The 26,234-nt window shown below is 44.6% G+C and overlaps 2 protein-coding genes across 2 annotated transcripts in view; both read left to right on the top strand.

The window, feature by feature from the left end:
- Positions 1–9,866: 9,866 nt before the first annotated feature.
- Positions 9,867–21,783, top strand: ARMCX4 (armadillo repeat containing X-linked 4). Its single transcript, XM_055338949.1, is given in 7 exon segments — positions 9,867–9,955; positions 10,459–10,529; positions 12,102–12,219; positions 12,540–12,623; positions 12,910–13,001; positions 13,349–18,195; positions 18,198–21,783. Coding segments are annotated over 2 exon segments (8,001 nt in total). The 5' UTR covers positions 9,867–9,955; positions 10,459–10,529; positions 12,102–12,219; positions 12,540–12,623; positions 12,910–13,001; positions 13,349–13,490; the 3' UTR covers positions 21,494–21,783.
- The window catches only part of ARMCX1 (armadillo repeat containing X-linked 1), a 29,070-nt gene continuing 16,500 nt past the window's right edge, over positions 13,665–26,234 (top strand). Inside the window, exons 1-2 of the mRNA XM_055338956.1 lie at positions 13,665–13,743; positions 23,864–24,044. The gene's annotated coding sequence lies outside the window, so the exon portion shown is untranslated. The remainder of the gene's footprint in view (positions 13,744–23,863; positions 24,045–26,234) is intronic.

Below are 26,234 nucleotides of genomic sequence, written 5' to 3' on the forward strand. Positions count from 1 at the left end.
AACACCAGTTGCAATACCTGTGGGATGTGGATAGAGCAATATTAAGAGGGTAATTTATAGATTCAAATACATATTTGAAAACAAGAAAGATTTAAGATAAATGAACAAAGTGCTCAAGAATATAGAAAAGGGAGGGATGCCTGGGTGGCTCAGTGATTGAACGTCTTTGGCGCAGGGCCTGATACTGGATTCCTGGGATCGAGTCCCACAACAGGATCCTTGCATGGAGCCTGCTTCTCCTCCCTCTGCCTGTGTCTCTGCCTCTCTTTCCGTGTCTCTCATGAATAAATAAATAAAACATTTAAAAAAAGAATATAGAAAAGGGACAATAAGCTGAATCCAAAAAACAAAAAAATAGAAGGAGGAAAAATAAACATTGAAAACAAGATAAGAAACAAAACAAAAAGCACAGTACAATTGGTAATAAAATCTGATCTTGTTCTTAGAGAAACTAATCTGGCAAATCTGATTAAGAAGGGAAAAGAAGGGATCCCTGGGTGGCGCAGCGGTTTAGCGCCTGCCTTTGGCCCAGGGCGCGATCCTGGAGACCTGGGATCGAGTCCCACGTCAGGCTCTTGGTGCATGGAGCCTGCTTCTCCCTCTGCCTGTGTCTCTGCCTCTCTCTCTCTGTGACTATCATAAGTAAATAAAAATAAAAAAGACACTGTTTTAAAAAAATAAAAAAGAAGGGAAAAGAAATATTAGGAATCATAGTTGCAAATATAGGAGATATTTGGAAAAAATATAAGAAAATGTCATAATTTTTACCATTGAATTTAAAATTTCAGACAAAATGGATATTTTAAGAAAACATAAATTATCAACATTGGTTCAAGAAATAAAAAAAGTTAATAGACCAACAACCAATTAAAATGTTAAAAAAATAATTAAAGGGGCACCTGGGTGGCTCAGTGGTTGAGCATCTGCCTTTGGCTCAGGTGGTGATCCTGGGGTCCTGGGATCGACTCCTGCATTGGGCTCCCCTCAGAGAGTCTGCTTTTCTCTCTGCCTACATCTCTGCCTCTCTTTGTGTGTCTCTCATGAATGAATAAATAAAATCTTTAAAAAATAATAATTAAAGATCTACTACCTTAAAAACAAACAAAAAGAAAAAAATAGAATTATCATCCTCAGACTGCTTTCTAGCAAAATTCTTCCAACCTTCAAGGAGTAGAAAATTTTCTGGTTATATAAACTACTTCCAGAACATGGACAACTTTCCAATCCGTTTTACAAGGCTAGTATAATCTTAGTAGCAAAAACTGGAAAAGGATGGTGCACAAAAAAGAAAACTGTAAACTGATCTCATCAAAAACATGTACCAAAAATAGAAAATCAAATATTTGTAAATTGAAATCCAGCAGTGTGTTAAAAAATAGTTGCTACCATGTGAGATTTACCCCAAAAATTGAAGTGCAATTTATTATTTGAACAGTTTTATTACAGTCTACTGTAGTAATTTTAAAATCATGTAAAAATACCAAATAGTAAAGTGATATTAAAATAGTAAAATATGATTATCCCAATGGGTACCATAAGATCATTTATTGAAATTAAACATCGATTGATGATAACAACTCTTAATATTTTAGGAACAGATGATGTTTGCTTAATTTGGGAAAGGGTTTGTGCCAGAGATGTACAGAAACATTGTATTTAATGGTAAAAGACTAAGCATTCTCATTATAGTTAGGAGCTTGACTGACTATAAGGATGTCTGTTATCATGTTTACTTTAAAAATTATTTTTTAAAGATTTTATTTAGTTTTTCATGAGAGATACAGAGAGAGAGGCAGAGACATAGGCAGAGGGAGAAGCAGGCTTTCTGTGGGGAGCCTGAAGTGGACTTGATCCTAGGATCCTGGGATCACCACCTGAGGTGAAGGCAGATGCTCAAACACTGAGCCACCCAGGTGCCCCTGTTATCATGTTTACTATTCAGTATTGTTCTTAAGTTCTTGTTCTGTGCATAAACTAAAAAAAGGAAATGAGTGATATAAAGTATTGGAAAGGAAAAATACTAAATTGTCATTTACAGACAATACAATTGGCTCTTTAAAAAATCAGAGAGAAGCAGGAATCCCTGGGTGGCTCAGCGGTTTAGCACCTGCCTTTGGCCCAGGGTGTGATCCTGGAGTCCAGGGATCGAGTCCCTTTTTAGAGCCTGCTTCTCCCTCTGCCTGTGTCTCTGCCTCTCTCTCTGTGTCTTTCATGAATAAATAAATAAAATCCTTTAAAAAATAATAGCAGAAAAGAAGGGAGAAATGTAAAATTTTAAAAAATCAGAGAGAAGCAACTGACAAACTTTTAGAACTAATAATAGAGATTCATTAGGGTGGCTTGGTATAAGAGCGACATACAAAAATTGTAGCTTCATCTTGCATCAGTGATGAACAGCTAGACTATGAGGAGAAACTTTTGTATTAGAATAGAGGAAAGACATTGCCTCACAGAATCTTACACAATACTTGAAAAAAATGCAAAACAAAAAAGGTAAAAAATCAATAGGGGATGGAATGGGAGTCATCAACAGCAACCAAAGAAAGAAAGGGTCACATCCTAATTACAGAAACTTCAGAAAGTCACAGGCAAGTAAAGAAAAAGGAGGAAAATATACCCTAAAGTACAGAAGGAAATTTCCAACAAGTACTTTAAGCTATAGAACAACTTAAGAATATAGACAATAAAAAAACTCCAAACCTCAAAGATGAGAAGACAGCAGAATTAGATAAAAAGGGAGATTGCAAACTAAGGAACCAATTAGGCTGAAAAAACATTATCATAGAAGTAATAAATTATAAACAGCTGAACTGGAAAAATGTGGCTACAAATTGAATTATAGACAGAAGAAGAGCTTGAAATAATTACCTTGACTAGAGATGAGAAAGAATAAATTAATGGAAATAAGGAGATATAAAATATGTACACAGATATTTAGAATATATTCTTTTTTAAGATTTACTTATTTTATTTGAGAGAGTGCAAGTGGGAGGAGGGGCAGAAGGAGAGGGATAGAATTGCAAGCCGACTGTGCTGAGTTCAGAGTCCAAGGCTCCATCCCAGGACCCTGAGATCATGACTTGAGCTGAAATCAGGAGTTGGACCCTTAATTGACTGAACCATCCAGGTGCCTCAAGAATATATTCTTAAAAATGAAATGTTCAGACCTAAGGAACATATAATCTTCCAGGAAGTTTGATTGTTCTTTATAAGTTTAATGGTTATTTCATGGTGTTGGAATCTGCGTGATAGTTCACCTTTCTTTGTATTTTACTGCACCGAGTCACTTAGTTATAATTAGGATGGGTGATCTTCATAAAAACTGAAATTTTGGGACACCTGGGTGGCTCAGTGGTTGAGCGTGTGCCTTTGGCTTGGGGTGTGATCCCAGAGTCCCGGGATTGAGTCCCACAACAGGGTCCCTGTATGGAGCCTGCTTCTCCTTCTGCCTATGTCTCTGCCTCTCTCTCAGTGTCTCTCATGGATAAATAAATAAAATCTTTTAAAAAATGGAATTTTTTTTCCTTAAGAACAAAAAAGAATATCATATGCAAAAATCCACCATTCACAATGCTAACAAAAACTATGAAATATTTGAGAATACAGCAAATAAGAAATATGTAAAATCTACATGAAGCAAACTGTACAATTTTACTGAAGTGCACAAAATATATAAATAAAATTAAAAAATATGGGGTGCCTGGGTGGCTTAGTCAGTTAAGTGTCCAACTCTTGATTTGGGCTCAGGTCATGATTCTCAGAGTCTTGAGATTAAGCCCCATGTGGGACTCCTTCCTGAGTGTGGAGCCTGTTTGGGATTCTCTCTTTCCTGCTCTTTCTGCACACCCACCCTACTCATATGCAATTTCTTTCTCTAAAAAAAGAAAAAATAATATAAATAAATAAATAAAAATACTACATGACCCTGGATAAAAATAATAATTTATTACTATGATTTTAATTATTCCCCAAGTTAATCTATAAATTCAATGTAATTATAGTAGAATCCCAACAGGATTTTTTGACAATGAAACTTGGAACTTTACTTGAAATGCCCAAGCATTTCCAAAAACAGTTTGAAAAAGCAGAGCAATGAAGGATTTATACTCCCAGACATCTAAACTTGCTACAAAGCTATACCAATTCAAAGTGTGCTATTAAGGTAGTTATACAAATGTGTGTGTGTATGTGTGTGTATGTGTGTAACAGAACAGAAAAGTCAATCCATGAAACATGTCTGAGTATAAATGAGAATTAAGCATTAGTCATTTTTTATTTTTAAAGATTTATTTATTTATTTTAGAGACAGAGAGAGAGAGAGTGGGGGGAGGGGCAGAGGGAGAGAATCCTCAAGCAGACTCCCCCGATCCCCCACCTAACTAAGTGTGGAGCCTGAAGTAGGGTGTGAGCCCAGGACCCTGAGATCATGACCTGATCTGAAATCAAGAGTTGGGCCATAAACCGACTGAGCCATCCAGGCACCCCTTAGCATAAGTCATTTTAAATTAGTTGAGAAGTAATGGACTGTTACATGAATCGTATTAGAATTTGGCTATATATTTGAATATATATATATGTATATATATATATATACACACACACACATATATCACATATATACGTATAAACACATGTATATGATATACATATATGTATATGTGTGTATATATTTAAATGTACATGGCTTACATTACCCAGAAGCCATGCAGAAAAAAGTCAATGTATTTGACATTAAAATATGAAAATTCTGATGCCAAAAAATACCATAAATTTAAGATGTCAGTGGCAGGTTGGTAGAACATATGTGTAACTTTTTTTTAAAGATTTAATTAATTAATTTTTTAAAGAGATTATTTATTTATTTATTCATGAGAGACACAGAGCACAAGAGAGAGAGAGGCAGAGACACAGGGAGAGGGAGAAGCAGGCTTCATGCAGGGAGCCCGATGTGGGACTCGATCCCGTGTCTCCAGGATCACAACCCAGGCTGAAGGCAGCGCTAAACCGCTGAGCCACCAGGCTTCCCTAAAGATTTAATTTATTTTTTCATTAGAGACACAGTGAGAGAGAGGGGCAAAAACACAGGCAGAGGGAGAAGCAGGCTCCATGCAGGGAGCCTAACATGGGACTTGATCCCGGGCTTCCAGGTTCACACCTTGGGCTGAAGGCGGCGCTAAACCACTGAGCCACCCGGGCTGCCCAATGTGTAACTTATATAACAAAAATAACTACTATATAGGTATGCACAAGGAACTAAAAATCAGTGAGAAAAATACTGCTGAATGGAAAAAAATTCAGAGGATATTAAGAATCCATTCTCAGTGAGGAAATGCAAATGACAAATATGCATATACAATGATGCTAAAGCTTATAGATATATAGGAAAATGTGAATTAAAAAGACAACCTCAGGGGCGCCTGGGTGGCTCAGTTGGTTAAGCATCTGCCTTTGGCTCACGTCATGATCCCAGGGTTGTGAGATTGAGCCCTGCATCAGGCTCCCTGACTGCTTTTCCCTCTCCCTCTGCCCCTCACTCAGTTTCTGTTCTCACTCTCTCTCTCAAATAAATGAAAATCTTTACTTTTAAAAGATTTTATTTATTTATTCATGAGAGATACAGAGAGAACGCGGAGACAGAGGCAGAGGGAGAATCAGGCTCCTTGCAGGGAGCCCGATGTGGGACTTGATCCTGGAACCCTGGGATTACGCCTTGAGCTGAAGGCAAATGCTCAACCACTGAGCCATCCACGAGTCCCAATAAAAATCTTAAAAAAGAGAGGACAACCTCATATCTTTTTTTTTGCCTCTTATATTGGCACTAATTAGTAATTTACAATGTGCATGAGAGCCTGAGAAAAGGGGTCCTGACATGTGCTTGACAGGAATATAAATGACCTGGTGTCTTTGGAGGGCAGTTTGGTGGTATACCTGTTAAATATATAACATTTCATATCCTTCCTTGGGCAGTATAGAGTCATAATATCTCATACCCTTAACTGAACAACTTTATTAATATCAGAATATCCTAAAAGATATCCTTTCACCTGTGGGTAACAGATTTTTCATTATAGCCTTGTTTTTATTAGACCCAGACCCAGAATAATTTTATGTTCATCAGTGAGGTGTGGTGAAATGAAATTAGACAAGTAATAGTGTCACCAAGCTATGGAATAGTATGTAGCAGTTAAAATTAATAAAACATATTTAAATGTAATTGTTTGTGGGTGTGCCTGGGTGGTGCAGTCAGTTAAAGGTCCGACTCTTGGTTTTGGCTCAGGTCCTGATCTCAGGGTTGTGAGATTGAGGCCCCGTGTCAGGCTCTGCACTAAGGGCAGAGTCTGCTTAAGACTCTTGCTTCCTCTCCTTTGCCCCTTTGCCTTATGCATACTCATGCTCTCTCTCTCAAATAAGTAAATAAAAATCTTTAAAAAATAAAGGTACTGGCATGTAGAGCTCTCTGATATATAATTTTAAATGGAAAAAAGTGAGTTGCAAAACAGTATATTTTTTAAAAGATTTTATTCATTTATTTGAGAGAGAGAGAGAGAGCACAAGCAGAGGGAGAACAGAAGCAGACTCCCCCCTGAACAGGGAGCCTGATGAGGAGCCGATCCCAGGATCCTGGGATCATGATCTGAGCCAAAGGTAGACACGTAACTGACTGAGCCACCCAGGTGCCACGCAAAACATTATGTTAACTATAGTCCCATTTGTATATTTTAGTAAGGTATGCATGTATATATGATGTATAGAAAAGCATTTAACACAGCAAATTTATAACAATGGGGAGGTAGAACTGTGCTTTGGATGAGAGTAGTGGAGTTAAAGTGATACTAGTGTTTTTCTGGGTTTGACTTATACTAGAATTATTCTTGTAGAATTTCCATGTAATTACAAAAAATAAACAGCAAATAATAAAATACCCTAAGTGTATTTCCATCAGGATACATAGAATTAAAATTTTCTTTTTATGAACCATACTATAAATCTAAGATAATGTATTTAATCTTTTCTTTTATGTTTCTTCAGTTTTTTTTTTAACCTTTACAGGTACTGCAATAGATAGCCAATAGATATCCTTTGTGAAATATACACATATCTTTGAGAAACTGTGTAGGTATATACACTGGTTAAATTCCTACTAATAGCATTGCTGGGTCACAGAATATGTGTAATATTATATTTACCATTTAATAGATTTTTGCAAACCAAAAAAGGTTGCATCAGAGTGTCGGCCTCCAGCAGAGTACGGGAGTGCCCATTTCCCTGCAAGCCAATCAAAATATTATCAAAATTATATATATATATATTTTTTAATTTATTTATTTTAGAGAGACAGTGTGTGGGAGGGCAGAAGGAGAAGGAAAGGGAGAGAATCTCAAGCAGACACCCCGCTATCATGACCTGAGCCTAAACCAAGAGACAGATGCTCAAGCAACTGAGCCACCCAGGCATCCCTCAAATTTCTATAATTGACAAACTCTTAGCTGAAACAAGGTAAGACATAGTTATTTGGATTTGCATTTCTTTGAAGTTGGTTATCTTTTCATATGTTTATCAGTCATTTGTATTTCATTTCCATGAACAAATCCATTCATGTCTTTGGCACAGTTTTCTTTCTTTTTTTATATATAAATTTATTTTTTATTGGTGTTCAATTTGCCAACATATAGAATAACACCCAGTGCTCATGCCATCAAGTTTGGCACAGTTTTCTATTGGGTTATCACTTTACTGATGATTTGTAAGTTTTTAGATTATTACAAATTAACCACTCTTTATCCTTTGCTTATAGGTTTTGTATTTTACTTTACTAAAGTTTTTAATGTTTATGCAATCAATTTCGGAATCTTTCCCTTTGATGGAGAATATAAATTGGTTATGGGTGATTGAGTTCTGAAAAGTCATTAGTAAGGTTCTTTGGCACTCTGGGCTCCCTGGCTCACTTCCTAGAGGGGCCTCCCCCACACAGGGGCCCCTCACGTGGAGAGCTTCCTGCTAGAGTGTCAGATTTCAGCATTCAAAGGCAGAGGCTGCCTGAAAGATCTATATTTAAATTATGATTCCCTAGCAGGGACAACTGAGTATCTGGGAACTGATTTCTGCATACTTTGTCCCTGAGTTCTGGGATTATTCTGAGGGGCTTGTATGGGTGGTGTAGTGAAATTGTAACAAGGCAGGGAGTGAAAATGAAAAGGCCTCTTTTTCCTGGTGACTGGGAGCCTGTAAACCATGCTTTTTGTGAAGGACATATGACATAAATCTCAGGGGTGTTGCAGTGACTCACAGTCACCCATAGACCCTCACCACTATCTCCACTGGAAGATGCCAAGTGCTAGCTGCTGCTACGGTGACATGTAGTACATGCACAACAGATCCCAGAGATATCTTACCAGTGCGATGATTAAATGAAAATTCCACCTGCTATTCCTCATTTCCACCAGTGGGATAGCAGATGGTCTGTTAAAATTGTGATGAGACCGATTTGATCACATGCCTTTGTAAAATAAATATAAATCCCCTTGAATGGAAAGGAGGCTAGTCTGGGAAGTCACCAATTTTCAGGCCCTGGATTCATCAGCTATTGGGTTTTCATTCAGTCATCCAGGAGTCTTCTGTGAGGAAGTTCTCAGACACCTGACACAAGATCATAGTAATGTTTAGCCAGAACTTCAAAAGGTTGTAAATCACTTGTGAGAAATTGCCAATTTTAGAAAACTGAATGTCTTTCCACAGATTTAGAGATCATATCGAAAAGGTGCTGGTTTTGTTTAGGAAAATTTTGTATATAAATGTCAATAATTACTAGTATGTTTTGAAAACCGAAATAATTTATAGCACCTAATGTGGCACAAAATACTGTGAGCAAATGAGTCTTCTGTTATTTTTATGACCTAGTTTTTAAATGTCGACTGAAAATGACTTCTCTCCATTTTCCGATTACAAAAGCAATGAATGTGGGAACTTGGGGGGCTCAGTAATTGAGCGTCTGCCTTTGGCTCAGGTCTTGATCATGGGGTCCTCGGATTGAGTCCCGCATCAGGGTCCCCACAGGGAGTCTGCTTCTCTCTCTCTCTCTGCCTATGTCTCTGCCTCGCTCTCTCTGTGTCTCTCATGAAGAAATAAATAAAATCTTACAAAACCCCCCACAAAAACAATGAATGGGATGTTAAAAGGGAAAAAAAGAACATTAAGAAAAGAAAGTTAAGCATCTACTTGCCCTTTCTGCTTCCTTTCCTAACAACCCTTCCCTAGCCCATTTTGGTGCAGCAATGTACTTCATGGGGAGTCTTATCACCTAAGAGAGAAAGAGAGGATTCTTCTAAGAAACAGCAGGTAAGGGCAGGTGGCTCGGCAGTTTAGCGCCTGCCTTCAGCCCAGGGCGTAATCCTGGAGACCCGAGATCGAGTCCCACATCGGGCTCCCTGCATGGAGCCTGCTTCTCCCCCTGCCTGTGTCTCTGCCTCTCTCTCTCTCTCTCTCTCTCTCTGAAAAATAAATAAATAAAATATAAAAAAAAGAAAAGAAAAAAGAAAAGAAACAGGAGATAAGACCAGAGCCAAGGCTTGGAGGAGGGTGATATGCAGACCCTCCCTGGGTAACCAGAGAAGGGCAAACCCCAACTGCAAAGCGGTGAGGCCAACTAGTGGGTCCTCAGATTGGAGAGGACGGGAGCTGAGCGACAGGGCGGTGCGCGGAGGGCTCCGGCTCGCAGACCAGAGGGTTGGCGGGGTAGTTGGTGCGTGCGCACGTGGGGGGCAGGGTCCTGTAGAACTCCCCGCAGGCCAGGGTGGGGTGGGAGGGGAGCGAGCGCGTTGGTGACGCGGGGCGCTCACGTGACGTGGAGCTGCAGAGCGACGCAGCCTTCGGTGCAGTCGTCACTCCCGTCTGGGTACCTGCTCCCCGGTGTCCTGCGCCCGGCGGGCTGGCGTCAGGCCCGAGGAAAGCGGAGCAGGTAAGGGCTCCGGGGCCGGTGCGCGAGGCCAGGGCGGCAGCGGTCGGCCAACCCTGGTAGCTGGTTCGGGGATATGGGACGAAGCGGGCTTAAGTTACAGAAGCCTTTGCTGTGATTTTCCTGAGCCTCCTCCCCTTGCCTACGTCTGTGGTGGGGAACCTTGGGCTCCGACGGGGCGGATGGTGGGGGAGGGGGTAGTGTCTCAAGAGAGAAAGGCCGAGATTGAGATGTCCCATCCTCTCTGACTCTAATCGCGCTGACCGCACACGTCCGCCCAGTTTCCTGTTCGTTTCAGTAGAAGGGACCCGCCACCGTGGCGTTTACAGAGAAAATGGTGGGCTTTGGCGACTGGACCATGGAGTTGATGGGGGTGGCGTCTTGGAAGGCAGGGAGGGACGTTTGATAACCGGGATCCTTGGTCCAGAAACGTGAGTATTGGGATCTGTGTCATGGGTGCTGGTCCAAGCACTCAGTGCCTTTCCTCTCTCCTGTCTAATGGACAGTAGTTCCGTGTGGCACTGTTTGGCAAGGCAAGGGAAGAAGGAGAGAAGAAAACTGCACGGGATCTGTGGAGGTTAGTGTGAGCCCAGCTCGGCCTAAGAACAGTTGAAGTTCTGGATGAATTCTCTAGGACAGGAACTTAGGCGCAGCTGTCTGGTTGGGATACGGGATGGGGCTTTAACTAGGGGACTTTCCTTAAACTGCATTTCCTTGCTAAGCTTAGGACTTTTTTCCCACATTTTATTTTATTTTATTTTATTTATTTATTCATGAGAGACACAGAGAGGCAGAGACATAGGCAGAGGGAGAAGCAGGCTCCCTGCAGGGACCAAATGCAGGACTCAATCCCTAGACCCCAGGATCACACCAGGATCACGACCTGAGCCAAAGGCAGAAGCTCAACCACTGAGCCACCCAAGCATCCCTAAGCTTAGGATTTTTTTCTTTTTCTTTTTTTTTTTAATAGTCACACACACAGAGAGAGAGAGAGGCAGAGACATAGGCAGAGGGAGAAGCAAGCTCCATGCACCGGGAGCCCGACGTGGGACTCAATCCCGGGTCTCCAGGATCGCGCCCTGGGCCAAAGGCAGGTGCCAAACCGCTGCGCCACCCAGGGATCCCCTAAGCTTAGGATTTTTAACATAAATTGTAGGTTGAAGACCAATAAAGACAGCACACTTTCCTTTGGATGATTTCCTTTCTCCCTTCAGATACTATTAAGAAAAATACAAATTGTTGTATTCAAGATTATTATTATTATTATTATTATTAATTAGAGATAGCCTTTGCCAGAGGGATAGCGATTTTGCAGAAGAAAAAGCCTTCCCTCACTCCTTGTCTCTTCTTCCAGAGACTCCTAGAGATGGGTTTGAGGGGAAGTAGATGGCAGTAGGCTATGTATGATTCTAGAGTAGGGGATGGAGGCCTCCATCTCTCTCTCCATTTTCCAGTTTTCCAGATTCTCTCACCTGTCTGAGTACCTTGGTGAAGGAATGATGGACTTTTGGGAGAAACCTTAGAATCCTACAGGTGGCTTTAAAATAATTTGCCCCTGTCCCTTCCCTTTTATTTCTCTTGCCTTCCTTTTGCACGCTGCCCATTTCAGTGCTGGGGAAGCCCCAGATTCTGCTTGCCAGAGAATGGGTTTCTAGATCTTGTAAGGCAGGCACTGGGTCCCCGGTTTTATTTTATTTTTAAGAATTTTTAAAAAGATTTTATTTATTTATTCATGAGAGAGAGAGAGAGAGAGGCAGAGACACAGGCAGAGAGAGAAGCAGGCTCCATGCAGGGAGCCTGATGTGGGACTCGACGCCGGAACCCCAAGATCATGCCCTGGGACAAAGGCAGACAGTCACTGAGCCACCCAGGCATTCCTATTTTTTTTTTTAATTTTTAAGGAGATTTTATGTATTTATTCATAAGAGATACAGAGAAAGAGGCAGAGACATAAGCAAAGGGAGAAGAAGTAGGTTCCTCGCAAGGAGCCTGATGCGGACTCCATCCCAGGACTCCAGGATCATGTCCTGAGCCAAAGGCAGACACTAAACCACTGAGCCACCCAGGCGTCCTGGGACCCCGGTTTTAAATGCTGGGATGCCACAAGCACTCAACAGTTATCTTCCCACTTGTCTCTGTTTATTCCTAGGTCTTCTCGTAGGCCTACAGTAGGGCTGTTTACCACTGGAAGCCAGGGAAAGGGGAAGACTGGCTTGGAACCATGAAGGTTGGTTTGAAGGTGGGCAGCACTTGAGGATAACAAGAGGGTGAGCACAGAAGGTGGCTGAGACTTGAGAGGGTCTCAGTGGAGGGTATTTCTGCCCCTCCTGCACTCTACCAGATTTCCACTGTGTTGTTACATCTCCTGCTGATTTCAGGGCAGGAAACAGGAGGAATATTGGGGTACGGGTGGGCCAGAGTGTGAGTGAGAGAAGACTTGAGAGGAGACATCTCAAGATGGGACACATTAGCAAACTGGACATGGGCTCTGGCAAGGCAGGTTTTGGGATCAAGGATCAGGGTGCTTGTCTGTTCTTGGTCTTTAGACTTGGTCTCTGTTACTTCCTGTTTGTTTGCTTGTCCTTAGATCTGCCTGCAGGTCTGCTCTAGGGCTTGAGATTACTGGAAGCAAAGAAACAAGGACGAAATTGCCCCTGATCAGTATAGACTGGTAAGAGGATGGGAACTGCCTGGGTAGAGCCGTAGGGTGGGTTGGTCGTGATCAGTGTGCATCCAGTAGGGTCAGTGTCCAGTCTGGAGTATCCTCAACCTCTCCCTTTCCCGGCCACCTTTCCCACCATCCCTGTCACTTACCCCACACTCTCACTTATATTTTGGTACAGAGAATAGGGTGAACTGAGAGAGATAGAAAGGTAGTTTGATAATATGCCTGTTACATCAAGAACAAAATCTCCACTCCCATCTGTCCCTCTGTCTGTCTGTCTCTCTGTCTCTAGGTCCACAGATCTCATGAGTTAATAAGATCTACTTTAGGGTATATCACCAATCAAGAGAAAGAAAGAGGAGGGAACTGCCTTGATCATTACAGGTTGGTATGAGGCTGGGGACCTTTGGGAGTGGTGACAAGAGTAGGTCCAGTAAAAATCAAGGTCTGAGGGCTTCTCTGTCTTTCCCATTCATAATCAGTCCCCCCACTCATGTTTTCCATTATTCATTTGGTGTAAGGAAATGTGTATGAATGCACCCTAGGGGATAGTTGCTGGGCACTGGGGGAAAATGGGAGGGGAGAAGATAAAAGGGAAGGAGAGAGAGAGAGAGTTTGTTCATCATCCTCTTCTCCCACCATGCACATCATTTCTAAACTTTCCTGTCCTATCTGTATGAGGCACAAAATTAGAAGAGAAATTTTAGTCCATTTCCTTCCTCCACTTCTAGGTCCACCTCCAGTGGCAGCTGTAGTGGCCTTTAAGTGGCTGAAGACCAGCGCCCTCACAGGCCTACACCCAGACCTACACCCTCTTTCCCCATCCTGACTGAGCCCTCATACCTTGTTTGTGCCTTCAGTAGGGGTGATTACATGGGTCGCATTCAGGAAGTGGGCTGGGTGACTGCAGGACTGGTTTTCTGGGCTGGCACCTGCTACTACATTTACAGATTAACCAAAGGAAGAGCCCAGAGCGTGAGGAGACTTGGCAGAAATGGGTCCAGAGTCAAGATGGAGGCTGTGGCTGGGGTGCAGAACCAGACCTTGGCCACGAGTGAAGCCATGGTTGGGATGAAGACTGAGACTAGCCCCAAGGCCAAGACTGGAACAAAAACTGAAGCAGGAGGTAGGGCTGGGGCTGAAGTAGAGATTACCACCACTGTTAAAGCCAGACCCAAAGCCATCTCTCAGGCCAAGACAATGGCTGAGGCAGAGGCAGAGGCAGAGACCCAATCTGAGGCCAAAGCAGTGGTCAGAACAGTGGACATGACAGAGGCAATGGCTCTGGCTGAGGACCAGGTCAAAGCCGGGGAAGTGGCTATGAAAGAGGCCGTAACCCAAACTGACTCTGAGGCTGGGAGAGTAGTCAAAAAAGAGGCTGTGACTCAGACCAAGGATAAAGCTTGGGCACCAGTTGCCAGGGCAGAGACCAAGAAAGAAGTAACGACCCAGACCAAAGTGGAGGCTCGTATACTGGCTGAAAAAGAGACGAACAGAGTAATGGTGACACAGAGTGAGGCCTTAGGATTGATCAGGGAAGTGGCCAAGATGGGTGCCATAAATAAGACTGGAATTGTGGCTGAGACCAAGGAAAGAGCCCTGGAAGGGACTGTGAGTGTGGTCAAGTCTCAGTCTGAAGCCAGGCCTGGTAACATAGTTGATGCTAAGGGAAATCCTAATACCGTGTCCAGGGCAGAAGTTGGAGTGGACATGAGGTCCTGTGCACCATCTCAGGCTGTGACCAAGATCCAGGTCACCAACATGCTTGGTTCTGGGGTTGAGGTCAAGGGGAATCACAAAACCGGGTCTTGGGCAGAGTCTAGGGCAGACACAAGGGTTTCAGTCCAGCCTCAGATTATAGCTAAGACTGAGGCTGAGGCTATGCTTGGGGCAAAGGTTGATTCTGGGGGTAATACCAATGCCATGTGTAAGGCAGGGGCAGGAGCAGATATGAGAATTTCTACACAACCTCAGACTGTGGCCAAGAAACAGGCTGAGGTAGTGTTTGGTGCCAGGGTTGATGACAAGGGAAATACCAATGTCACATCTAAGGCAATGACTGGGGCTAACATGAGGGCTACTGCTCAGACTCAAGCTATAGCCAGTGCTCAGGCTAAGGCTATGCCTGATGCCAGGGTTAAAGGTAGAGGCAATTGCAATGCTATGTCGATAACAGGGGCCAGGGCAAACTTGAAGGCCAATTCCCAGGCTGAGGCCTTGCCTGATGCCAGGATTAAGACCAGAGACAATGCCAATGCCATGTCTAAGATCGGGGCTGGGACAGATGTTGAGCTCTGCACACAGCCTCAGACTCTGGCCGCCATCCAGGTTGATGCATTACCTGATGGCGTGATTAAGGCTAAAGGTAGTGCCAATACCATGTCTAAGGAAGGGCTTGGAACAGACACAAATGCACAGTCTCAGGCTGCCACCAAGAGCCAGGTTGAGACCTTACCTGGTACTAGAGGTAAGGCTAGGAGAAAAGCCAAAAGCAAGTGTAAAGCAGGAGTTGGGATAGAAATGAAAATGTGTGTGCAACCTCAGGTTGGGACCAAGACCCAAGATGATGCTTTACCTGATTCCAGGGTTGATGGCGAGAGTGATCCTAATGCCATTTCTAGGTCAGGGGCTAAGGCAGAACCAAAGACCTGTGGTCAGCCTCAGACTATGGCCAATTCCCAGGGTGAGGCCTTGCCTGGTGTCAAGAATAAGGTCAGGAGCAATCCTAATGCTATGTCTAAGTCAGGAACTGGGCCAGATGCAATGGGCTCTGCCCAGCTCCATGCTGTGACCAATTTCCAGGTTGAAGCCTCACCTAATACTAAGAAAAATGTCAGGGTCAGTCCCAATGCTATGTCTAAGATAGGGACTGGGCCAGATTCAGTATGTTCTTCCCAGCCTAAAACCGATACAACAAGCTTTGCTCAGCCCCAGACTGAGGCCAGTTTCCAGGATGAAGCCTTGTCGGGTACTAAGAATAAGGTCAAGGACAATTCTAGTGTTTTGTCTAAGACAGGGGTTGGGCCAGATACAGTGGGCTCTGCCCAGCTCCAGGTTATGGCCAATGTTCAGGGTGAAGTCTTATCTGATACTAAGGTCAAGGACAATCCCAATGCTGTGTCTAAGGCAGGGACTGGGCCAGATGCTATGTGTTCTGTCCAGGGTGAAACAGATACAACAAGCTCTGCTCAGCCCCAGGCTGTGGCCAATTCCCAAGGTGAAGTCTTTCCTGGTACTAAGAAGAAGGTCAGGGGCAAGTCCAATGCTGTGTCTAAGGCAGGGGCTGGGCCAGGTACAGTGAACTCTGCCCAGCTCCAGGCTGTGGCAAATTCCCAGGGTGAAGTCGTGTCTGGTACTAAGAATAAGGCCAGGGGCAATCCCAGTGCTGTGTCTAAGGCAGAGGCCAGGGCAGATTCAATGGGCTCTGCCCAGCCTCAAACAGATACAACAGACTCTGCCCAGTCCCTGGCCGTGGCCAATTCCCAGGGTAAAACCTTGCCTAGAATCAAGAATAAGGTTAAGGGCAGGTCCAATGCTGTATCTAAGACAGGGGATAGGCCAGATACAGTGGGTTCTGCCCAGCTCCAGGCTGTGGCCAATTCCCAGGGTGAGGCCTTGTCTGGTAATAAGACCAAGGTCAGGGGCAATCCCAATGTTGCGTCTAAGGCAGGGACTGGGTCAGATGCGATGTGTTCTGCCCAAGATGAAACAAATATAATAGGGTTTGCCCCGCCCCAGGCTGTGGCCGGTGCCCAGGGTGAAGTCTCATCTGGTACTAAGAACAAGGTCAGGGGCAATCCCAGTGCTGTGTCTAAGGCAGAAACCAGAGCAGATGCATTGGGCTCTTCTCAGCCTCAAGCAGATACAACAGACTCTGCCCAGTCCCTGGCCATGGCCAATTCCCAGGGTGAAGCATTGAGCAGTATCAAGAATAAGGTTAGGTGCAATCCTAATGCTCTGTCTAAAGCAGGGACTGGGCCAGATACTGTGGGCTCTGCCCAACTCCACGCTGTGGCCACTTCCCAGTGTGAAGCCTTGCCTGGTATGAAGAATAAGGTCAGCAGCAATTCCAATGCTGTGTCTACAGTAGAGGCCAGGACAGATACAATAAGCTTTGCCCAGCTTCAGGTTGAGTCTAATTCCCAGGGTGAAGCCTTGCTTGGTACCAAGAGTAGGGTCCGATGCAATCTTAGTACTTTGTCTAAAGCAGATACTGGGCCAGATACAGTGGGCTCTGCCCAGCCACACACTGTGACCAATTTCCAGGGTGAAGCCTCGTCTGGTACTAAGAGTAAGGTCAGGGGTAATTCCAATGTCATATCTAAGGCAGAGGCCAGGGGAGATATAACAGGCTCTGCCTGGCCCAAGGCTTTGGCCACTTTCCAGGGTGAAGTTTTGCCTTGTACTAAGAATGTCAGGGGCAATCCCAGTACTGTGTCAAAGGCAGAGATTCGGACAGATACAATGGGCTCTGCCCAGCCTCAAACAGATACAACAGGCTCTGTGCAACCCCTGGCTGTGGCTAATTCCCAGCATGAAGTCCTAGCTGATACTAAGAGCAAGGTCAAGGGCAACCCCAGCGATGTGTCTAAAGCAGGGATTGGGCCAGATACAGTGGACTCTGCCCAGCCCCAGGCTGTGGCCAATTCCCAGGGTGAAGCCTTGCCTGGTGTCAAGAATAAGGTCAGAGGCAATCCCAATGCTATGTCTAAGGTAGAGGCCAGAGCAAATACAACAAGCTTTGCCCAGGCTCAGGCTGTGTCTGATTCTCAAGGTGAAACCTTGTCTGGTGCCAGGAATAAGGTCCAGGGTAATGCCAGTGCTGTGTTTAAGGCAGGCACTGGGCCAGATATAATGTGTTCCACTCAGCCTCAAACAGATAAAACAGGAACTGCCCAACCCCAAGCCATGTCTAATTCCCAAGGTGAAGTCTTGCTTGGTGCCAGAAATAAGGTCAGGGACAATCTCAATGCGGTATTTAAGGTGGGGGCTGGGCAAGATACAGTAGGCTCTTTTTCACCCCAGGCTGTGGCCGTTTCTCAGAGTGAGGCCCTCCTTGGTGCCAGAAGTAAGATCAGGGGAAATGCCAATGCTGAGTCTAAAGTAGAGGCTGGGGCACATATGACAGCCTCTGGCCAGCCTCAATCTGTGGCCCATTCCCAGAGTAAGATCATGTCTGAGAAAAAGGACAAGGCTGTCCCCAAGTCTGAAGCAGAAGCCACAGGAGATGAGGCCTATGCAAAGCCCAAGGCTGAGATCATGGCCACTCCTGAGAGTGGGGGTGGGACAGGCACTCAGGCCTGCAGAAAGACTCAGCCTAGGGTTCATGACTATTACTGGAGTGAGATTGGTATTGAGGATTGGATTGCTTCTGAGCGATGGATCAAATTTAGGTTTCAGGCCAGGGATGGATATTGGGAGAATAGCATGTCCTGGGCTGATGATGAGAATGAAGCCAGTATTGAGTCCTGGAGTGGGGCTGGTGATAACTCTGATATGAGGTCCTGGGCTGGGGCTAAGGCTGTGAATGAAGTTGGTTTTCCATCCTGGGCTGCAGCTGGGAACCAGGCCTGTGGGGGCTTTGGTTTGGGAGTCAGGCCACTGAAGAGTCCTGGGCTAGGAGCAAGGCCATTGGGGGTTCTTTGTTAGAGGCTGAGGACATGGCCATTGGAGGATCTTGGGCTAGCACTGGGAACGAGACTATTGGGGAGCCCTGGGCTGGAGGTCAGGCCAGTGGGGTGTCCTGGACTGGGGAACATACCATTGGAGGGTCCTGGACTGGAGCTGAGGAACAGGCCAGTGGAAGGTCTCAGGATGGGGCTGGGATTCAGGCTAATGGAGGGTCCTGGGCTGAAGCTAGAGCTGGGAGTGTGGCTAGTATTGGGTACTGGCCTGGAGATATGGACCAGGCTAGTGCAGGGTACTGGGTTGGGACTGGTGATCTGTATGGTGAATCCAAGCCTAGATTTGAGGATCAGGCCAGTGAAAATGTGTCCTGGGCTGGGGCTGATGGCCAGTCCAGAGGAGGGTCTAGGCTGGGGCCTGAGGACCAGTCTGGTAAAAAGTCCTGGTCTGACACTGCAGACCAAGTCACTGGAGGTTCCAGGCTGAGGCCTGTGGACCAGTCTAGTGGTGGGTCCTGGGCTAGGGCTGGGGAACAGGCCAACAAAGGTTCTAGGCCAGGGTTAGTGGACCAGTCCAGTGTTGGGTCCTGGGCTAGCACCGGGAATCAGGCCAGTGGAGGAGTCTGGGTTGGGACTATGGAACAGTCCAGTAGGGGGTCCTGGGCTGGGACTGGTGATCAGTCTGGTGGTGAGTCCAAGCCTAGATTTGAGGATCTGGCAAACGTAGAAGCATCTTTGGCTAGGGCTGGTGGCCAGGCTGGTGGAGGGCCTATGTTGGGGCCTGAGGACCAGTCCAGTGGAAGATCCTGGGCTGACTCTAGGGACCAAGCCAATGGAGGGATCTGGGCTGTACCTGGGGATCAGGCTGATGGTGGGACAAAGCCTAGATTTGAAGAGCAGGCAAGTGGAAGAGGGTCTTGGACTGATAATGAGGGCCAGGCTGGTGGAGGGCCTAAGCTAGGTCCCAAGGACCAGTCCATTGGAGAATCCCATCCTGGCACTAGGGACCAGGCCAGTGAAGAATGTAGGCTAGGGCCTGAGGATCAGTCCAATGGATGGTACTGTGCTTGCAGTGAGAGTCAGGCCAATGCAAGAGGATCCTGGGGTGGGGCTGGTGGCCAGGCTGTTGGAGGATCTAGACTAGGGCACATGAACCCATCCGGTGATGGGTCCTGGGCTGATAGTGGGAGTCAGGTCAGTGGAAGTTCTTGGGCTGGGGCTGGAGATCAGGCTAGTAGCTGTCCCAAACCTGGAACTGAGGATCAAGCCAGTGGTGGAGGGTTCTGGTTTGGTGCTGAGGACCAGGCTGTTGGAGGGTCTAATCCAGGGCCTGCAAACCAGTCTAGTGGTGGGTCCTGGTCTGGCACTGGGAGTCAGGCCAGTGGAAGGTCCTGGGCTAGGGCTGGGGATCAGGCTGATAGCTGTTCTAAATCTGGATTTCAAGATGCAGCCAGTGGAGAAGGCTCCCAGGCTGGCACTGGGGGTCAGGCTAGTGGAAAAACTTGGGCTGGGTCTAAGACTGGTAGCGAGGCCAGTAGAGGGTCTAGGCTGGGGCCTGAGAACCAGGCAAGTGGAGGGCCCTGGGCTAGGACTGGTGATCACCAGGCCAGGGTAAGACCCCAGATCAGTGCTGACATGGAGGCCAATGAAAGATCCTGGTTTGGGACTGGGAGTGAGACTAGTACAGAGTCCTGGTTCAGGAGAGGGGAAGAGGCTGGGATTGTGTCCAAACCTGGAGGTAAAAATGAGGCCAGTATTGAATCCAGATCAGGGGCTGAAGAAAAGGTCATCATTAGTTCCAGATTTGGGGCTGAGAATAAGGTCAATATTGGGTCCTGGATCAGATCTGAAGAGGCGGCCTGTATGGATTCCTGTGTGGGGGCTGGGGCTGAGGCTGGGGCTGGGACAGAGGTCAGGAAGGAGTCTTGGCTCTGGGATGGAGATGCAGCCACTACAGGGTCTAGGCTTGGGGCTGAGGAAGAGCCTTGCATGGGGTCCTGGACTGTGGATGAGGATGTAGATGAGGATGAGCTAAGTAGAGCATCCAGCCCTGATATTGAGGAAATCAGTTTAAGGTCCTTGTTTTGGGCTGAGAGTGAGAAGAGTAATGAGTACAGATCCAAGAGGGAGAGGAATGTCAGTTTTGAGTGTGGAGCTGGAGATAAGGTCAGCACCAAGAATAAGCTTGAGGCACCAACTACTGGTGGAGTTGATGAAAGGTCTTGGTTCTGGAATGGTAATGAAAACAGAAGTGAGGGCAAATCTGCACCTAAGACTAAAGCCAAAAAGTCAGCCGAGTCAAGAGGCACATACCCATCCATGGTCCCTGGGGCGGGAATGGGGTCATGGGCAGGAGCCATGATCTGGACAGAAATGAAATTTCCACACCCAGATGAGCCCTGCTTCCCACCTGAAGATGAGCTCAGAAAGCAGATGAGGTGTGAGGAGAAAACTCAGCCCTGTACTTGTCGCTGTAAACGTGAAGCTAATATGGATCCACGAGAGCTTGAAAAACTCATTTGCATGATTGAGATGACTGAAGATCCTTCTATTCATGAAATAGCCAATAATGCACTTTATAACAGTCCCGAATATCCATTTTCCCATGAAGTTATTCGTAATGCAGGTAGAATCTCAATTATTGAAAGCTTGCTCAATAATCCCTATCCCAGTGTCAGGCAGAAGGCTTTAAATGCACTGAATAACATCTCAGTGGCTGCAGAAAATCATAGGAAGGTAAAGACATACTTAAACCAAGTATGTGAAGACACGGTCACCTATCCCTTGAATTCAAATGTACAGCTAGCTGGACTAAGACTGATAAAACATTTGACTATTATTAGTGAGTATCAGCATATGGTTACAAATTATATTTCAGAATTTCTTCGTTTGTTAACTGTGGGAAGTGGAGAAACTAAAGACCATATTTTGGGAATGCTTTTGAATTTCTCTAAAAATCCATCCATGACAAAAGATTTGCTCATTGCCAATGCACCCACATCACTGATTAATATCTTTAACAAGAAAGAAACAAAAGAGAATATTCTTAATGCTCTTTCACTATTTGAAAATATAAATTACCACTTTAAAAGAAGAGCAAAAGTATTTACCCAGGACAAGTTCAGTAAAAATTCCCTTTATTTCATATTCCAAAGACCTAAAGCATGTGCCAAGAAACTTCGAGTCCTAGCAGCAGAATACAGTGACCCTGAGGTGAGAGAAAGAGTTGAGCTATTATTAAGTAAACTCTGATTAGTTGTATGTTCCCAAACAAATCTGAGTAATATTTCGGTTTTCCAGTCTGGAAGTAATGCACATCCTAAATTGCATTATAACTTCGAAACTGATGTTACTTGTGATGGTCTATAGCTGGATCACTTTATGAACAACAAACTAATTCAAACTTGTTCTGAAAATACATGTGTTGATTATTACCTTGTCTGAAATGAGATATTTTTAGTATGCTTCATGAGCAGAAACTGACCTGATTCTTCATTAGTAAGGTAATTTTTGGTCCTTTGTGTGGACTTATGTTTATACATTTGAGACTATTTTTATGTTACAAATAAAATTGTGTGTTTGAAGCAGAAAAAAAGAGACACATCTTTGTCCTTGTTTATGATCTATTTCGAAAGGCAAGATGTATGGAAACAAAACTATACTAACAAAACCATGAGCCTCTGATCATGGCCTTCTGAGCAGTGCAGAAGCTTCTGTAGGCCACCATGCTCAGACAAAGTTTTATGGAGGAGGGGGATACTTAGATACACTGGGCTTGAAGGATAGGATAAAAATGGGGTGGGAGGGCATTGGAGGAGGTAAGAGAGGTGGAAAGAAAGGCAAGGAGGTGGGAATCCTGTTCCAGAGAGGAGGCTGGCCCGCCTGCAGTTCCAAGTGTGGGGAGGGAAATGATGGAAAGTAAATCCCTCAGTTTGGGTGAGCCCCTTCATCAAGATCCCTGATTACTAAACCGAGGTCTGAATATTACTCCATTCACCCCTGGGAGACCCCAAAGCCTTCTGTGACCAAAGGAATGAAAATGAAAGGAAGAGGATGTAGCTGATTTGTGTGCAGGATGGATCAGAGTTGGGGTGGGGACAGGAGTGGCCACTGGAGATTGAAACACAAGTTAGGAAGTTACTGCCATGGTCCAGGCACAAGATGATAAAATCATGAGACTTCACTACTGGCCACAAGAAATGGCAAGGGGAAAAAGGAGGTGAGAGATATCTTAGAACAAAGAAGGGATAGAACATATCTTGAGGGCATATGGAGAGGGGTGATTTTATTTTAGGGTCCTGGTGGCATTTAAGAGGAAAACATTCTCTTTCTTGGCCAACTCTGGTGTCTATGTAAGTAAATACATTAGTTATTATTTTGAAATAAGAAAATATAATAGAAGAAAGAACAACATTTAGTGCTTCTATGAAATTGTTTTTAGAAGATTGATTAAGACAGGGCCACTATGGAATCCTTGAGAGTGGTGTTGGCATCAATACTGTAGAAGATCCACCTCTCTCCCACCCCCGAGTAGGATGAGGAGGTGGTGAGCAGGGCACTCTCAAGCTGGGCTGGTGGGAGCATACATTGGTACAGGTCCATTTGGATACATGTTTCAGAAGCCTTTAAGATGTGCGTGCTCTTTGAGCCAGTAATTCCACTTGTAGAAATTCATTTACAGAAAATGATCAAATAACTGGCTTGTATAAAGCTGTACGTCTTCATACTGTTTTGAAGAGAAAAATTGTGAATGACCCAAGTGTTTCAAAATAGGCACTTGGCTGAACAAATTAGGGTGCGTCTACACATTGAAACATCTTGCAGAGACTGAAAATGAGGATGGGCATCTACACTTGTTTACTTAGGAAAAATTCAACATATAATCTTGAGTGAGGAAAATAGGCTGCAAGAGCGCATGCTATACTTTTAAAGTATATATTTAAATTATGGATAAGCTTTGTTATATACTCTGAGAATGTTAATAGTGTCCTCTGGGTGTTAGATTAATGGGTAATTTTGCCTGTTTTTTTACTTATCTGTAGTTTTTGAGTTTTATATAATACACAACAGGAGTTTTTGCATAATTTGCCAAGAGGAAATGGATGGATTTGGGCTAAGAAGGCCTGTCTGTAGTGTTTCAGGGAACTAGAGCAAAAGTATAAATAGAGGCTTCCCTATTGATGTCCAGATATTTCGAAGATATAAATTAGAATTTTAAACATATTTAACTAAAGCTATAAATGTAAATGTTTGAAAATTTAAATCTTATTCACCATTTTAAAAGTAAAACTGCTCTCAATTCTATTATTCAATGGCCACTAAATTTCTAGTGGAAAAAAAATGATGTCACACTTGTGGTAGATTGTGCAATCTGCTGCCTTAATCCTCCTTCAGGAATAAAGATGTTATTATTTAGTTGCTAGGAGTACTGCCAGAAGACAGCCCTCAGCTGTCATCCCTTTTCAGGAATTGCCTCAGCTGGGAAGTCACCTCCCCCAAGGTCATACTCTCTTCCTGGGGTACTTTCTTCCCGTGGCTGATTGACATGGCCTTCTTGCCCCAAAAGGGACAGCTTAACTTCTCCCTCTGTCCAATCGTGATTCCTTCTTTTCCCTTCTACAGATTTTGATCTCAAGAGCATTCCCTAATAAAAGCCCTTCATGTTGAACTCTGAGTCTGCTCTCCAGGAAGCCAATTTACAACAGTTGGTATGAGGAGTAGTTCAGGAAAGCATGCACTGTGGTGAAATTTTGGAAATGAATTACCTTCTACCCAGCTGGCAATGTGGACCCCATCACTGATGGTAGGTGGAGTAGTTTAGCACCTGGAACAGGTGACAGAGGAATTGTTAGAGCTTTCACTGATGGTGAACTGGGATGGCACTGGTGAAAGGGAATGCATTGGCTGGTTCTTTGTAGCAGAATTTTGAGAAATATGTGGGAAATGCTGAGTATAAGGAAGGCCAGTAAATTAGGTAGCTACTTCTATGCTTGATTGACTTTGAGAAAAAAAAATAATGAGATAATGAGAAGCCAAATTATTTTTTTTTTAAATTTTTATTTATTTATGATAGTCACACACAGAGAGAGAGGGAGAGAGAGGCAGAGACACAGGCAGAGGGAGAAGCAGGCTCCATGCACCGGGAGCCCGACGTGGGACTCGATCCCGGGTCTCCAGGATCGCGCCCTGGGCCAAAGGCAGGCGCCAAACCGCTGCGCCACCCAGGGATCCCTGAGAAGCCAAATTAATCAACAAATGCTATATGTGAAACCTGGAGGGTTTCATTTGTAGCATATAAAGAGGCCCTTATTTTTTCCACAGAGAGGGTAGAGAAATTTGAGGCCCAGGCCCAGGATTTATTGAAAGCAAGCCTCAAAGAAAGTTAAAATCCCATCTAAGACAAGACTGCTATGCCAAGATCAGGGCCCTGGTTAGGAAGGAATGGGACCCTGGCACATGGGATGGGGAGTTCTGGATTGACATTCCTAGAAATCTTATATCCTCAGATTTTCCTGGACACCTTGAGCATTCAGAAGTGTCCCACTACTTCCTATTAAGGGCTAGTGCTTTACCTTGCTTGATCATGCAGAGCCCTTTCTGCTGTGAGGTAATGTGTATTTTCCTCAGAATCTGCCCCACTTCCCATCCTGGCCACTGGGCCTTAAAATATAGGGTTAAGTCACAGCATACCTTCACTGGGGATGTGCTGGGCCTAAGAAAGAAGGAAAGGGACTACCCCAAGTAGACACTACAGGACCTAGCCAGCATGTACTAGACTAGCAAGTGCTGAGGGGGAAGGTTGGTGTTGAATTCTGAGGGTCTTGATCAGCGGAGCTGGAATATAAAATCGAATAAGGGAAAATTGTCTTGAGAGTTCTCTCCCAAAATACCTGGGAAAGATCCCAGGAGATCATGTAAACTCACTACTAGTATGGCTTCTTCAAGTATGGGGGAAAAAAAGAATTAAGTGAAGTATAAATGCCAGAGTTGTCATAGCAGATGGGGGAGAAAAGATTAAAGACTCAGGGAAGTAGGAATGATAGAATAAATACACTTGTGTATGTCCAGAAGACTCTCTGGATGATTATGTTCTGCAAGAGGACCCAAAGGGCACAGTATTTGCTAAAACTATAAGGAATGCACTGGTGAGAGGAATGGCAGCATTGCTAAGAAGTTCAGCGGTGGCTTGCCTCTACAGGCCAGGGCTCACAGTAGAAGAGGATGTTAAAGGATGGGAATCACAGATGGAAATGGTGATGGCCTGAAACAAAGAGGCAGGATGATGGCACATAAGCATTAGAATTTGGATGGATGCAAATACCATAATGCACTGCAGGGTCAGAGTGATAGGCAGGGGGGCTTGGTCTGCAGAGAGCTGTGGGGATGCTTAATAGAACACAGTGCTTCTGGTGAATAGGTTAGGAGGTAGTTAGCAGACCATGTGGTCAATATAACACAGTGCCCTGGGGAAAATAAATAGCCAACAATCTGTACTCAAAGTGAACAACCGAAAGAAATCAAAGATGCCCAGGAGTCTGAGGGACAGTGCCTCAATAAAAAAGTCACAATTCCTTGCCCAGTTCTGATCCTAAGTCATGTTTTGAACCAGAGCGCACTGTTTAAAGAAGTTGGAGTGCCCAGGCAGAAGAACCGTACATGTGTGTAGTAATGATTTCTCTAGTCTTTCATTTATGCATGTGACTGTTTGCAGGAAAAAGAGGTATACCCAAACATTTTGAGGATTAATGGACACTGATTATGAGTTGATATACCCAGACCTAAAATGTCTTCATGTCCCCCCTTCTTAGAATAAGGGCAGGATAGTAGCCTGGTTTTAAATGGACTCCTGGCCTGTGTTGGGTTTACAGTGGCTCCACTGGTTCCACAAACCTACCTGCTGCCTATGTTCCTGGTCTCTGAATGTATAAATGGAATAGACGTTTTGGTAGTTGGTACAAACCCTACATTGGTTTCTTGGCCTGTGGAGTCAGAG

This window comes from Nyctereutes procyonoides, unplaced genomic scaffold (genome assembly GCF_905146905.1).
Source record: "Nyctereutes procyonoides isolate TBG_1078 unplaced genomic scaffold, NYPRO_anot_genome, whole genome shotgun sequence".
NCBI classification, from domain to species: Eukaryota; Metazoa; Chordata; class Mammalia; order Carnivora; family Canidae; genus Nyctereutes; species Nyctereutes procyonoides.